Source organism: Nestor notabilis, unplaced genomic scaffold (assembly GCF_000696875.1).
Source record: "Nestor notabilis isolate BGI_N333 unplaced genomic scaffold, ASM69687v1 scaffold25511, whole genome shotgun sequence".
In the NCBI taxonomy this organism is placed as follows: domain Eukaryota; kingdom Metazoa; phylum Chordata; class Aves; order Psittaciformes; family Psittacidae; genus Nestor; species Nestor notabilis.
Genome location: NW_009913724.1, coordinates 14,750 through 29,322, shown reverse-complemented (window position 1 = coordinate 29,322; position 14,573 = coordinate 14,750). Strand labels below are relative to the sequence as shown.

The following is a 14,573-nucleotide window of genomic DNA, read 5'->3' as shown; positions in this document are numbered from 1 at the left end:
CCCAAGGGAGCCGAGAGGGGTCCTGAAAGGGGGTTCGGCCCGGCCCGGCGATGCGCGGCCTCCTGCCGGGGCAGAGCCCCAGCCGCTTCCCGGGAAGATATCTGCTACAGCCTGGCCGGTGGCGAGTTCCCCTTTCACTCGTAACTGTTTTACCACAATATTTCACTACAGTGATTCTTTGTGCTATAAACTCACATGTGCCAGAAAGGGGGTTAAAGAGGTCTTTGCCGCTGCTCTTTTAAACTTGCCTTTATTCTTCCTTTGCTAGGTGGCTTTAAAAAGGATGGGTTACAGCCACAGCCTGCTCAGCCTAGCCTAAGGTATTTTAACTCCTGTTTTCAGGCTTATGTTTCACTGCAGAAGAAAGCTAATCTATGTTGTATTTGTGCTACTTACAGTTAACACCTCGGGATACTTCCTACTATTTTGGGAATTAGTCCAGCCAGAATCTGAAATTATGCTTGAATCTGATAGTTGTTAATAATTTTTTTTTAAGTGCATTTCTCATCCCTTTAGCAGCAGGGAAATATAGAAGTTGAAAACTTCCCACCACTGTCAGTTACAGCATTAGTTCCAACTGTCGGAAACCTCCCAACTCTGCAAGTGTCCCGTGAAGGAATTAGTACAGTTGCATGTATATAAACCCAGGTTTTCTTTGAAAAACAGTGCAATTGCAAAGGCAAGCACTCATCAGCTGGAAATGACCCAGCAGCCTTGGAGCAGAGGGGCTGCTGTCCTATCTAAGTCTGCAGCATTTCTGTAAGCTCAATTTCAAAAGCTGTCAGCCAGGCAGCTTAGTAAAACCCTCTCTCCTGGGACAGGGTTTGTATAAATTATGGCAATATACACAGGAACTACATGCAAGAGAAGGGATGTCCTGACATGATTTGTTTGCTTTTGTTGGCTATTTCAATAAGAGGAGTCATCCAACTATGATAGAGATGGGTTAATAACGTTTAGCTCTCTTGGAAACTGAACTGTTACTCCTGAGCTATTTCCCATCTTTCTTAGCAGTCTTCCCTATCAAGTATGAATTAATTACTAGAGGGTAGGAAATTTTGCATCCCTTGTCTCTTGTTTGGGTGAGAGCACCACATGTTATTTACCTTGAAAGAGATAATCATTATTCTTATTTTAAACAGGCATGAGTTGAACGGTCATGAAGAGGATGGAAATGAGCTGCAGACAACACCAGAGTTCAGAGCACATGTAGCAAAGAAACTGGGAGCAATGCTAGACAGGTGTTGGCATGTGACACTGGACGACCATGATTTATGAGCCAACTACACTGATGCTTTTGTATGCTAAGTCCAGGAAATTAAAGATCTGAGTGCAGCCTGGATATTGAGGAGAAACTATTTCTCTTGTTTTCTTCTTAATTCTTGTATTTAATGCAAATTTCCAGTATTCTATGCACTAACCTGGCCCATGTGCTGTGGTCCCCGGTAAAAGACTCCCACTGCCTGTCTCTATTTGCCTCTGCAGCGAGTATGTTGTGGGGAGGAAGAGGCAGAATTTGGGTGCCTTAGCATCTGCATCATGTAAAGGCTGGTGTGAGAATCTTATATTTATTCTTATGACCTAAACCAATACGTCATTCAGGGTTGTGCTGCCAGTATGCCTCCAACTGGGCTGCCACTGTCTTTATTGTGTCAGCATGGGCCTGGAGAACCAGAATTCCTGGTGTTTAATGTTGTCTTTAGAAACTCTGCTTTTAAGTTATTCCTGTGGCATGTGTTGCTCAGGACAGAAGGAACAGTCTGCCCTGAAAGCAGGGAGTTGAAACAGCTTCACTAATTAAAAAGTGAGATGCTGTGTAACATCTCCCTATAGGCCTGTTTCCTGGGAATACCCAACTTTAGCTCAGTTTGCACAAACCTGTCCAAGCCCTGACTGGGGTTTTCTGTTTAGTTTCATCACTGTCCTGAAGGACTCATCAGGACCCTCACAAACTTCTGGGCAACAGTCTGACTCTGCAGATGATGGTGAGTTTAGTCACAGCCATGGTGGCTGTTTTGTGACGTTGTTAGTTAAATATGTGAGACAGATCTTGTCCATTGGTGGTTTTACACCCAACTGCCTAATAAGCATTTACAATAGAAGAATTCCATTGATGTTTGTATTAGTTTGAAGCTGTGATCTCTGTGCCCTAAGTCCTCCCAGATAGTCTCAAATAATTGCTGTCAAACACTACAGCATTACAGTAACAGCAGTGAGGCTTCCCAGGGAGATTGCTGTTGATTGCTTTCACTTCTGTTTTGTACCGTGGCTAAAATTCCCCCTTACATGTTCTAGGGTTTCGCCTCTTCTCCTCCTCTGTCCCAGGAGACTGTGGGAAATCAGAGCCTTGCCCTGCAGCGAGGAGGAGACAGCCATCTAGCTCCAGGTGAGGTAGTGTTAGCTCCTTTGCTCACAAAGTACAATTGCATCCCACCTTTCAGAGGCAGCTGGGACTCTCACAAGGGAATAGGAAGCTGAAGAGCTTAAGAAGTGTGTATTTGACTCCTCCATTTGACTAGGGCAGATTCTTTTTGTTTGTTTTTTTAGTGCTGGGGAACTAGAAGTGTTTGTGAGGCATGTTCTTTCCCCTCCTAGTTTGTGTAAAGAACATGTCAGCCTTCAGACTGGTTCAATGCTAATTGAAGCTATTGGAGTCCCAGAGCCACTGGGTGTTTATCAGGTGTTCTCAGATTGTTCTGTCTGTGCTTTGGCTGAATTCAAGGCAGAAGTTTAACATATCTTCCTTTAATTTTGCTGCCTTTCCAGTGAGATGGACAGTGACCAAGAGTGGCAAAGGTACCAAGAGGCTGCTGTGTCAGCCACAGACATTATGAAGCAAAGTGCTTTTCCTGCACTGTGCCAGGATTCCAGCCAGGATCAGAGTCGGGGTTATGTAGAACACAGACAGAAAAAGAAGAAGAAGAAGAAGAAAGCAAAAATTAGGGGAGAGAACAATATTCAGGAGAAAATAATAGACCCAGCAGAGTGTGATCAGATCTACAAAGATTTGCCACAGTTGGTGTCTGCAAATGGACAGCATGAGAGCCAGGACTGCAGTCATCCAGAGAACTTGGTGTTGCCAGGAGCTTTGAAGAAGAAAAAGAAGAAGAGAAAAAAAGAATGAGGCTTTTGCTGTGGAAACAGCAGGTGAATGTGATGGATGAAGGATGCTGGGAACAAACCCTGACAACAAGAGTTGCTGCAGATGGAAGAGAATGAATTGGCAAAGCTTCTGTTCTAAAAGCTCAGTGGCCTGAGAGTCTAATTGAGTGACTTCCTATGTGGTTGGTGTCGCTTGGGGAAGGGAACATTGTTCTCACTGGTGTGACAGAAAGCTATAATCATAGCTGCATCCCTCCTGGTCTGTTCCTTCACATTATGAAATCAAACCTTGTGTCCTGGAGAAATCAAATGATAAATTGAATTTGGTTTACATGGCAACAGGTGATCAACTCCTTTTTCTCTTTGCCTCCTCCTAGATGCCTACTAAGAATAGCTCCAAGCCTGTGGGAGACTCATTTATCAAAAACATCCTGTCATGTATCAGGGCCCCCTTATTTTTTTTCCCTGTGATCATCACAACAATCTGTTGTTGAAACCTGCCACGTTACTAATCCTTCTGTAATCTGCGCCTCTCCAGGGTGCCCTGCCTATAAGCAGAGTATGCAGTGAACTTATTTCACCTATAGAAGTAGTTCTGTTCAAGTTGTGTCTGTCAATTTCTTTTCATGTGTAGTTTTTTCATGGCATTTGTTGTTATTAAATTCTAATACACTGTTACTTAATTTGGCAGGTTTTGTTCAACAGTGGCTTTCTTGCTGTATTCAGACGGCTCCCCCAGCAGAGATAAAGGCGGCTGAAGATGGCTCATTAGTTGCTTGGTGATCAATGCTATGAAATTGCTATAGGAAGGACTTAAGCCTAAGTTAAAAGTCACTGTGTTTCAGTCTTTTGTTTTAGCTGCTTATGACTTCTGTCTGTCTGACATGCAGTGGGGTTTGGTAGTTTTGAGTATGGCTCTTAGTCTGTTTATACTTGAGTTCTGGTATTTCAGGAAATGACCTGTTATTGGATAAATACACTTTTGCTTTTAAGATTGTTGGATTTCAGTAGCTCTAACTTACTGGCCCTATTCAGGAGACCAGAAAGCCAGAGTAGAGAATTTGAAATAGAAGTTGCTTTTTGAGCATAGGAAAACCCAAGATATCTTCTTTTCTACTGTAAGATCCTTGCTGCTTTTTACTTGAGAAAACACAGTTGGCATCCAAAAATGGTGAAGCTAAGTGGAAAATCGGCTTGTAATCTAACTGAATGTGCCAGCAGAAGTCACTTGCCTTATGGGCAGTTAAAACTTAAGTATACTGAAGCTACCGCCTGGGGTTGCAAATACACAGTGATCTAAACATTACCTTTTGACTTGTTTTATGATGATTATTTTTAAGCTAACTGGAAGTTTTATGTATTTGCAACTGATGCGTGTGTGAGATTGGGAAATAGTTCTAGGATAAAATTCCTCAGACTCTAGTTACTGAAATTAGTCTTTGGTGGCTGATGATATCTAGAAAGGGCTCTTATCATTAAAAACTGTAATGGACAGCTTCAATTTTGAGATTTCCAGGTATGGTAACGGAAGAGTTCACTGTTGGGCTTTTTCTTTAGACATTCTCTTAACCTTTTCAGAGTCTTGAGCACATTCTGGTTTTGAGGGGTTTCATCCATTTCACAGTTGAAAGAATAGCTTTGTTTTGGTCACAAACACAAAAACATTAATTGAGGCTTTTTTTCATGTCTGGCTAGTGACATATCAGTGATGTGCACATTGAGAGTAAATAGAGAAGAATAATTAGGAGAGGAATTATACAAGTAGATCTATAGGGCTAAAAACCTTAACTTAGTGCGAGTGAGACTCTTAGAACCCATGGTAATTATTTGCATATCAAGAACTACAGAATTTAGCCTACAGAGAAGCTAAGAATGAACTGTGTTCTTTAAAGCAAAGCTGACATCTCTATAGAGAACAAGTGAAGGAACCAGTGCTCTTTGTGGAGCATGGGGACATGTGTGCAGTGTCAGGGACTGGTGGAGAATGACACCCTCAGCTCATTCAACAAGACACACGAAAATCCACATGGATAATGCAAAGAACTGGAATCTCCTTGCTGCTGTTAAACTTTAATTTCTGCATTTAAAACAAAGCAGAGCTATATCAAAAATAACCAAGCTGTTTCCACTAGGATAGCATGATTTTAGAGCAGGTCATTTTTAACTGAGAATGTTTGGTATTTTTGTAGTTAATTAAAGGATTTGTAGCTTGAAGTCAGTGATCCCATACTGAGAAGTTTGCACCAAGCCATTCCTGAACCTGTTTCATGATGGTTTTCACTGCACTGTCAGGAACCAGGTTCTTTCACTCTTGCCTCCAAGGTGCTATTATTTCTCAAAGTTCCCATTGGTGCTTCCTTAGAGCATCCCTTCTTTGGCAGCTCAGCTTCGCTTTTTCCTGCATGGCTTAGTCTGGTCTTGGCAGGTTTGTACGGAGCCAGCTTGATGAAGGCTGAGCACACTGAAAGTCCCATCCATGCCCTGGCATTTTTGCAATATTGCATTCAGATCCCTATCTTGAATCCTTCTGGAGCAGGATGTCTGGTCATTTTAGGTTGACTGCTGGGGTTTGGGTTTGCTTGGGTTTTTGGGAGGCAGTGGATTTTAGTGCCAGCATCACCTTTCCATGGCTTCTGTCTCGAGCCTGGGACATCTTTTATGGAGGCAGCTGAGTAAGTGATTTGTATGAGGCAGTGGGGGGCTGGAGGTCGGCTGAGTGCAGCAGCCTTTTCTTCCTGCGGAAGGCAGCATTGACAATGGTGGCAAACACAGTTGGAGCTGGACCTGACAGGTGGGTCATGGCTGTGACCCTTGAGCTAGTTGTCATGATTACTGAGTGGAGGATGCCATCTGCGTGGAGATGAAGGTCTCGATGACATTGTGAGTGGATGGCAGCAGCTGACTGTGGCTGTTGGTGGAGTCAGAGCTTTGGTACAGCACCAGGCTGCTGGAGGACACTGTCAAAGGCACAGGCAAAAGTTAAGTACACATTCTCACTGTAGTCCCCTTATGTGTGCACACTTACATTTCCAGCATGACTGAACTCTCCTGGCATAGGGACATAACTTTCTATTTTGTGTGCTGTTATGTGCCTAGCTTCGGTCCACAGCTAGCCTGAAAACACTGAGAGTGACAGCCTTCAGTTTTGAGGGTTCTAGTTAATTGTTCATGTCCTAGTTCTTCCCTTAGAACTGGGAAGCTCCAACTGGAGTCTTTTCATGAGGGGTTCTTGGGCTTTTCAGTCCTAAAAACTGCCCACAAGACTGGATATTCATGGACAGTGATTTTGTTGATGAGGTTAGCTTCCTCTCTAGATTCTGAAGAAGGGTCCCATTTCCATGCTGGCCTTTTGCAGACCACGCTCTGAATCATTTCCTTGTACCAGCATTCACACACCCCCAAGACACTGTTAGAGCCCTGTAAGAGAACCATGAGCCCCAGTTACCTTTTTCTAAGTGGATTTTTACAGTGTTAGCAAAAGAAACTAAGCAATACGTGGTTTAAGGTAGTGGCTGCTGCGCTTACCAGCAGGGCTTGAGGTGAGGCGAGGGCCTGGCTGAAGGTGCTGGATGGTTGTGTCTTGGTTCTGTAAATGTATCGTTGGGGCCTGTGACACTGGTGGGTGCATCTCAGACTCTGTGTGGGTCTCCGAGTCAGGTGTGAATGCCTAGAGAAAAGAAAGTTAAGTGCCTGGTTTCTACATCTGTTCTAACAAGCAGGAGAGGAGAGTGAGCAGGTGCCGTTTCCAAGGAGATTAAATCCTTCTTGGTGATGCAGTGAAGGGCTTACTCTTAATGCCTCCAGTATCGCTGCTGGTACCAGCAAGATGAGGAGATAAGAAAGATCATCCCACTGGGATTGCATAGGCTACACACCCAAAACATCTCTGACAAGCCAGGAGCTACCTGCAGACTGGTACAGTTCGAAGGTGGGAAAAGGCTAAAGGCTGTTACCTGTTTGGTTGGTGTCAGGTTAGTCAGGGCGCTGAGATTGGCTGTATCTGTTATCACCATGGTTTGTGGTAAGAGGCCTGTATGTGTGTATTGGGCCACTTCAGACTTGGGGCCGTAGAGAGCTGTGCATGAAAGAAAACAAGATCATGTGGATGCTGGAGCTTTGCATGAGACTAGTTTGGCTGAGTTGTTCTCCTCATGCCTTGGACCTGCTCTTTCGTCTCTGAAACAGTGGGAGTGGAGGGACAGGGAGATGAATGAAACAGAAAAATAATATCATTAGAGCAGCAATAATAGGAAAGTAGAGTTCTGCAAGCCCAAGGACCCAGCAAATGCTCCAGAACAGAGTATTATCTTGTTGTTTGCTTGAGCAGATGAGCTCACATTCTTACCATGAGGGTTCTGTATCTGGGCCATGGTAGCCATGAAGGGGCTCTGGTTGATGTGGCTCTGGACTTGCTGCATGAGGGGCTGCTGGTAGGATGGATGCAGTTGCTGGGAGAACTGGACGGGCTGCAGGGTAGTGAGGCTGCTCCCCATGCTGTTTATTACAGGTACGCTCTGGGGCTGGGTTGAGGCCAGGCCTGAAAAACAAGGACTGATGACAATAGCATCACACACTGTGGGAGGAGTGTGGCAGCTCTGCAGTAGGGTAATCTGAAGTAGTCATCGTTGCAGGCCTATTGTCACAGGATGATTACAGATCCTGCTTTTCAGGTGTTCTGTTTGTTATCTGTGATTAATAATAGTTTTCATGCATCTGAAAATAAAGTGGGAGTGTGCAAATTGTACAATGCAGACAGGTACCATAAAACCACCTCTGATTTCCAGTGTTTATTCCTTTGTACATCCTTATGTACCAGTACAGATCACTTTTACCAGTTTAGTGGTAACCTGATAGGGAGTTCCATTGGGAAGACCTTGCTCAGATGTAAACTCATAGCATCATCTCAACATCCAGTTAATGTATTCTCTTTATGAAGCTATGAGAACACTATGCTGTAGCTGTCCTGACACATGGAATGGAATTTAAGCTCATATTGCTTGGGCTGCCCAATTATGGAATTTGGACCAGTGAGAAAGAGGTAGAAGGTTTCACGCTCATTTCCCACAACTGCCCAGACCCTGTTCCTGTAAATCAGCAAATCTGTCCAGCACTGAGACATTTCCACTCTGTGGGAATCGCCAGTTTTTCTTTTCTTGCACAGAATTAGAATCTATATCATAATTTTGGGTATAAATGAGGAAATGGAAATTAGTTCACAGCTGCCACCATGGAATAAAATAAGGCCTCTTCCTGGGAAAAATGTGTGAGAGGAGATCATACATTTTATTTTGCTTTATCTAATGAGATGTCCTTTGGCAGTAAACTAGTCTTGGAATGAAATCTCCTACAGGTCCAGAAAAGCTGTCATAGTGAAAATAGAATTAAAAAAAAAAGATTCCAAAGGCATATGCTGCTCTTTGTGGGAAGTACAACAGGATGTTTTGTCTTTCAAGCACGATGAACATGCTTCAATTTGCGTAGTTCTAAGGAAGTATTACATTTACATTTGGGAAGATGCAGAGCAGCAAACCAAAACATTGACATAGGAATAGATTGCAAAAGTTCTTTGGTCTAAGATGTGGGTTTGTATGTAACTTAATTCTAACATGAATAAGGAACATCTGCTGCTGAAGAGCCTTAGTGTTTGTGACAATTTTCCCGGTTGTGTATCACTGCCAACTTAGTGGCTTTGTCTCTGAAAATGAGGCAGGTAATTCTGTAAATTACAGGTAGCTTTTTATTTGAATCCTGGTAAGCAGAGTCATTACAGAACACTACTCACCTATCACCAGGGTTGAGGCACCTGTGTTGGTGAATGCTGGTGCTAGGGATGAGGTCTCGCCAGCTCCAATTGCCATAACACCCGGCAGCGATGCCATGATCAGGTTCTGAGTTTGCTGGCTCAGAGGATGTGGATTTTGCTCTAGGCTGTGCAGGGCAGTCAGGGTGCTGACAGGAGGGAGGGTTCCTCCGGAAGCTGAGACCTGTGTGAAAGGGGAACACGGAAATGCCAGCAGGTTGAGTCCCAAAGCTGGGATAGATGTCCTTCTCCCTCTGCCTGCCTGCCCTGACCCCTTGTGAATCAGGAAGACTTCACATTTGCTTGCCTGCAGTTTCCCTGTGCTCACCAGTTAACTAGCAAAGCTCAGCTGTTGGAATACTAAGAGTAAGTCCTTGCTGGTTTAGTTCTCTGACACTTAAGAAATGGGAAGGGTTTTACAAACAAGAAGTGCATTAGTCCCCCTGCATTCTCTATGGGGCAAGTTTATCTTCTGTTTTATAACTGAGGGTAGAGGATGATGCTCAAATAAATTAAAAGGCTCAGGTAATTTTCCACAGTAATTTGTAATTCTTTGCAGAGTTCAGCCCAGAATCCAGGAGTTCTTTTCTTGTTCACCTTTTCCTCTGAGAAATGCCTGTAATTTTCCTTTCTCCCAGCAAGTGTTTTAGTGGGCAGTGAGTTTTCAGATTGAGATTTTTAAAGGAGTTGCTGAAAAATTTCCTTGGCCTTTTTTCTCATGCAGGAAGTTCTTCAGGCCACATTACCTGGCAGTTCCCTGCTGTTACACAGGAAGAGTACCTGTTAGATACAACAGGACTGTTCTGTGCTTGTGTGTTCTGGTGATTCAGTCTGTCCGTGAGTCACTGAGTAATTTAATAACTTAACTGTTCTCTCAGCCTCTAAAATGAACCATGTAACCCATGTCTGTGCTTTAATGGGATTTTGAGTTTGCAAGGCCTTTGAGAGACCTGTAGTTGAAGTTCTGTGGAACAGCAAAAAACCATTCTGATAATTTGGTTGATGGAGAAAGTTCAGTGCTTTATATTATGTATTTTATTTTCTACTCTCAGATAAAAAGCTGTAAGGAATCTTTAGTATGACTAAGGACCAACAGGTTAAACAGTGGAACAAGTCACCTTGATACCAGTTTTGGAAGACAGCTGTAGAAGATTTTCAGCATCTCATGAAAGACTTTTGTTTTCCTCAGGAAGAGACCAGAAAGCCATCAAAGTGAGTGATTGAGGAGATTTAAATCGTACTTATTTATAGTGAACTTAACTTTACCTCAGGCCAGTGTGCACTAATGCTAACTTCTACCATTTCCCTGTAAGCAAGGGAACATGTGCAAACTGAAAATGCTCACTCATGTAGTTCTAGTGGTTCATTGCCACTTATGTGGGAAAAGGTGCTGTCAAATCTCAAAAGGAGATTTGCCTTGAGAAGGCAGATTGCTACAGCCTAGATATCCAGTACATGTGCAGCGTACAGGCTGTTTGGCTTAATCTTTGCACGCAAGATAGATGTAAGTACAGGTCTCTGGTTTGTTAATCCTATTGGTGTCTGGTCAACTATCTTGAGATGTGTAGAGTTCAAGTGGGAGTTGGAGACGAGATGAGAATCTCACTGGGGAAAGGAGAACAGGGTTTCCTGGGAGGAAGGAAATTATGTCTTACCCAGAGCTCTGTTTTTTTCAGAATAGACTGTTTTGATTGATCATAAGGAACTCTCACGTGCAGTCTAGAGGGCACATGTATCTCAGGACCGCTAGTGTTACATGGTCAGTGCAAAGTGGCTATGTAATATTCTCTATAAAAAGGTGGTATTAATGGTATTCTAGGAAAAACTACTTCTGAATAGTCCATATTGTGACCACAGGCAGAAGACCCGAGATCCTCCAGTCAACAGAACTTAAGTACACATCACTTACCAGCTTAGTGTCTGTGCTCAGTAGGTTCTGGCTGGGCTCCAGTCCAGGGGGAGAAACTTGATGTAAGATAGTTTGGGTGGTCACCATGGAGCTGTTCCCATGGTGGTTGCTGCTGGAGGACTCTGCTTCACTGGCTGGCTGCTGGTTGTACCTCACTCCTGCATCACAACAGGAGGGAAAGTGGTTGTCACAAATGACAATTTAGCAAGTGCCAAATTCAGTTTCCTTTGCAGGCTCTTGCCTTCAGATGCTTGAGGCGGAGACAAGGGGAACCAGGAAAAAGGCATTCTTGCCACCATGCCCTGGCTTTTCACTGACTTTAAGGTATGGCTGTGTGTGCTGCAGGGAACAAGCAGGGTTAACTAAAAAACACTCTTCTGGATGTGGGCATGGAGAGGAGAGTCTCAGCGAGATATTTTTTCCCAGAGTGAGAGCAATTACCAGTGCTGGCCTAAGCAGCTGAAAAAGCTCTGATCATTTTGGATGGAGAAAAATCTTTCCTGGGGCCTGAAAACTCAGAGTCTGATGGTGCTTGGTATGTATGGGAAAGAATAGGGGGTCCACATGTGAATGAAAGGATACAAAGCTGACTTGAGACTGCAGCCAGTGGATGACCCTTTGAAAGGGGATTACTGCCTGCCAGGAGGGAGGGAGTGCAGCGTGGCATAGGTTAAGTGAGTAGATTTGATTGAGTTTTGTTACTGAACTTTGTCACCCTTGCTAATGAGCTGCTCTCCTCACTCAGAGACATGGTCTCTCTGTCACCAGTGCTCTTCCCTTGTAGCAAGTCTGGTTTTAATATCTGTAGATTCACCTCCTAAAGGGATGGACTTGGAGATAGCTTTGGTGGCTTGAGTTTGAGGAGGTTCACCCATTCCTCTTTTATATCTCCTTCTGGTCGTTTCTTACCTTGAACTTTACTGGGTGAGAGAGCAGATGGTGGCTGGAGGGAGGAAGAGTTGTGAGGAGTTAGAGGGGGAGCAGAGGTGGGCTGTGGTCCACTGAAGGTGTCCATGGCCAGCTTGTGCCGGAAAGCCTCCTCCTTCCTGCGATTGGCAAACCAGTTGTAAACTCTGACCTCTGTCACCAGGTTCGAGCCCAGTCCCTGGGCCTGAGAAGGGGAAACACCTCTCTGGATACACTCTGCTCTGTTGGGGAAAAGCACAAGAAGAGCCTTGCTGAGCCAGGCTTAGTCAGAGAGACAGAGTAAGTGCGCAGCCCCAAAGTGGCTGTGGTCTGGCACACTGCATGGAAGGAGCCTGCCAGGTATAGCAAGACAATGAGGCGTTACTGATCCTTTGTGGACAGTGAATGCTCAGTTGTGGCATTTCATTCAGATGTGGCTGGTGTCAGTGGTGAAATCCACTGCTGTACCGTTCGCCTGCCTCTCGTGGGCACTAGCAAACACCAAGATGAGAGAGGGCCTGATCTGCCTCTCTTTCTCAAAGCCAGACACTCCTCTTTACCTGTTGCATTCTTCCACTAGTGCCTCTCTCTCTTCTTTGCTGGGGTTTTTCTGCCTCTCATAGGCTTGGAACAGGATCTGTTGTGAAGCAGGACCCCACTTAAAGCGGTTTCTTCTTCCCTTCTTGGTGGGCAGGTCATCTCCCATGGGCTCCTCTGTCAGGATACCCTGCCCAGCATGTGTGAATTCTGCAGGCACAAAGAGACAAGGGAATTTGCTTCCTGGAAGCATTTCCAATAGTTCCACCTATTTGGGTGCCTATCAGGCCCAATGAAGCTTACCCTTGAAGAATATCTCCTTCAAGATGGAGAGTTAAATTGAAATGGGGTGGAAATAAAGTTCCATAATCTGCTAAAACTGATAAGGTGTTCCTAGCAGGACATTTACCCATCCTTTCTCTTGCATGTGTTGTGTTTCTGCTCACACCTTGGAGTAGTGAAGGCAAGTGCAGCTGACTTTTTAGAGTAAGCATAGTCATAGAATTGTTTAGGTTGGTGAAGACCTTTAAGATCAAGTCCAGCCATTAACCCAGCACTGCTAAATTCACCACTAAACCATGTCCCTAAATGCCACATCTGTATGTCCTTCTCTCCAGGCTAAACAACCCCAGTTCCCTCAGCCAGTCCTCATAAGAGGACTTGTTCTCTAGACCCTTCACCAGCTTTGTTGCCCTTCTTTGGACACACTCCAGCAGCTCAATGTCCTTGTGGTGAGGGGCCCAAAGCTGAGCACAGTGTTTGAGGTGCAGCATCACCAGTGCCGAGTACCTGGGGATGATCACCTCCCTGGTCCTACTGGCCACACTATTTCTGATACAAGCCAGGATGCTGCTGGCCTTCTTGGCCACCTGGGCACAAGCTGACTCACATTCAGATGGCTGTTGACCAACACCCCCAGGTCCTTTTCCTCCTGGCAGCTTTCCAGCCACTCTTCCCCAATCCCATGTAGTGTTGCATTGGGTTGTTGTGACCCATGACTGGAGTCCTGCTTCCAAAACCATCCAAAGGCCAAATGTCTCAATTTTACTTGCAACCCACCAATACAAAATTAAGAAAGACAGATTCCAGGCAGGCTCGTGAGTATAGAAGTGCATGCTGCAGGGATGGGTCCCAGTGGGTGCCTGTAATGAAGGAGCTTAGAAGGCATGAGTTGATGGCCCACAGTGGTTTTTCACAGTGGATGTAGCAGCCTGCTGCTTTCTGCAGCTACAGCAACCGTTGCTTTAGCTGAAATTGCAGAAGCTTAGTTCTTGGGCAGAAATTCTCTCTTATTTGTCCACTACACTGCTTTAGTCTGAGGATGGGTGTAGAACTCTAATGGCAAATGGAGACTATAAGTTTGTTTCTCTTTAGCCAAACAGTGGCTGGGGTGGGTGACTGCACGCTGCTCCATGAGGGAGTGCTTTTGGTTCACCTCACCACTTCCTGCTAAAAGTGGCTTTTCTTCCCATTTTTCCTTGATAAAAATAGGGAGTAACGATTAGTAAGGGAAAGCAGAGGCCTTTATGAAGCTGAAACAGGAGAGCAGTTGTTGCCATACTTACGCTGGGCCACCTCTCGCTGCTTGCGGACATACCAGGTGTAGAGGGCTGCTCTTTTTTGGGTCTTCATGGGAGTGCCCTTGTTGAGGTGTTGTGAGAGGTGAGACTGGTTCAGACCAGTAGTGTCCACCACCTCACGTTGAGGGATGTTGTGCTGCTGGAGGTAGGATTTCACCATCTTTGCTACTCGCCAGGGATCCTCTCTGGAAGGAGCAGAAAACAATTCTCAGAAGAGGAAGATCTAACACCTGCACTTGGCAAACCTGGATTCCAAGGAAGTGCACTGTTACTTCTGAGATGCGCCTTGCATGTCAGTCACCACCATTGCATTTGGAGAGGCCAGAGTGTTAACTGGCTGCGTAAGGGAAAGCTGTTCCCCAGTGTGGTACTTTGTTCAGTTTTGACTCTGCATTCAGGGTAAAAACTGCATGGTATTAGAGATGAAGTGCAAAAGATGTAGCACTAGCTTCCTTTAAACTGTCTCTGTGGGTACTTGGATCTCCCCTTAGAAGGGTGATCTTTGGTTATCAACGAAAGTTCCCAGTTCTGTTCTGTCTAGGCAATTGTAATCTGTAAATGACAGAAAGTGCTGACCAGTGACATGAGCACTGAATGGACCTCTCTGCTGGAAAGTAATGTGAACGTAAAGCACTTTTGCTACTAGTGAGAAATGGTATGAGGAGGGAAGTGATGTTGCATTTCAGTATTCAGTTGGATTTTTTCTGACTACAGATCTCTTTTCCAGAATTGACCATAC

General features: G+C 44.7%; 2 protein-coding genes across 2 annotated transcripts in view; one reads left to right on the top strand and one right to left on the bottom strand.

Moving 5' to 3' along the window:
- Positions 1 to 268: 268 nt before the first annotated feature.
- On the top strand, positions 269 to 3,124 carry LOC104412580 (chromosome unknown open reading frame, human C12orf43; the record flags this gene model as incomplete). The annotated part of the gene is made up of 5 exons (XM_010023336.1): positions 269 to 320; positions 1,143 to 1,241; positions 1,912 to 1,985; positions 2,296 to 2,386; positions 2,767 to 3,124. Coding segments are annotated over 5 exons (674 nt in total), but the record flags the coding sequence as incomplete, so codon positions are not given.
- A 2,807-nt stretch (positions 3,125 to 5,931) lies between these two features.
- HNF1A (HNF1 homeobox A) overlaps positions 5,932 to 14,573 on the bottom strand; it is a 15,340-nt gene continuing 6,698 nt past the window's right edge. Inside the window, exons 2-10 of the mRNA XM_010023335.1 lie at positions 13,820 to 14,019; positions 12,278 to 12,464; positions 11,721 to 11,959; positions 10,812 to 10,969; positions 8,885 to 9,086; positions 7,448 to 7,639; positions 7,056 to 7,177; positions 6,628 to 6,769; positions 5,932 to 6,059 (exon numbers count right to left, since the gene is read on the bottom strand). Of these exons, the coding sequence (XP_010021637.1) occupies positions 5,932 to 6,059; positions 6,628 to 6,769; positions 7,056 to 7,177; positions 7,448 to 7,639; positions 8,885 to 9,086; positions 10,812 to 10,969; positions 11,721 to 11,959; positions 12,278 to 12,464; positions 13,820 to 14,019 (1,570 nt within the window). The remainder of the gene's footprint in view (positions 6,060 to 6,627; positions 6,770 to 7,055; positions 7,178 to 7,447; positions 7,640 to 8,884; positions 9,087 to 10,811; positions 10,970 to 11,720; positions 11,960 to 12,277; positions 12,465 to 13,819; positions 14,020 to 14,573) is intronic.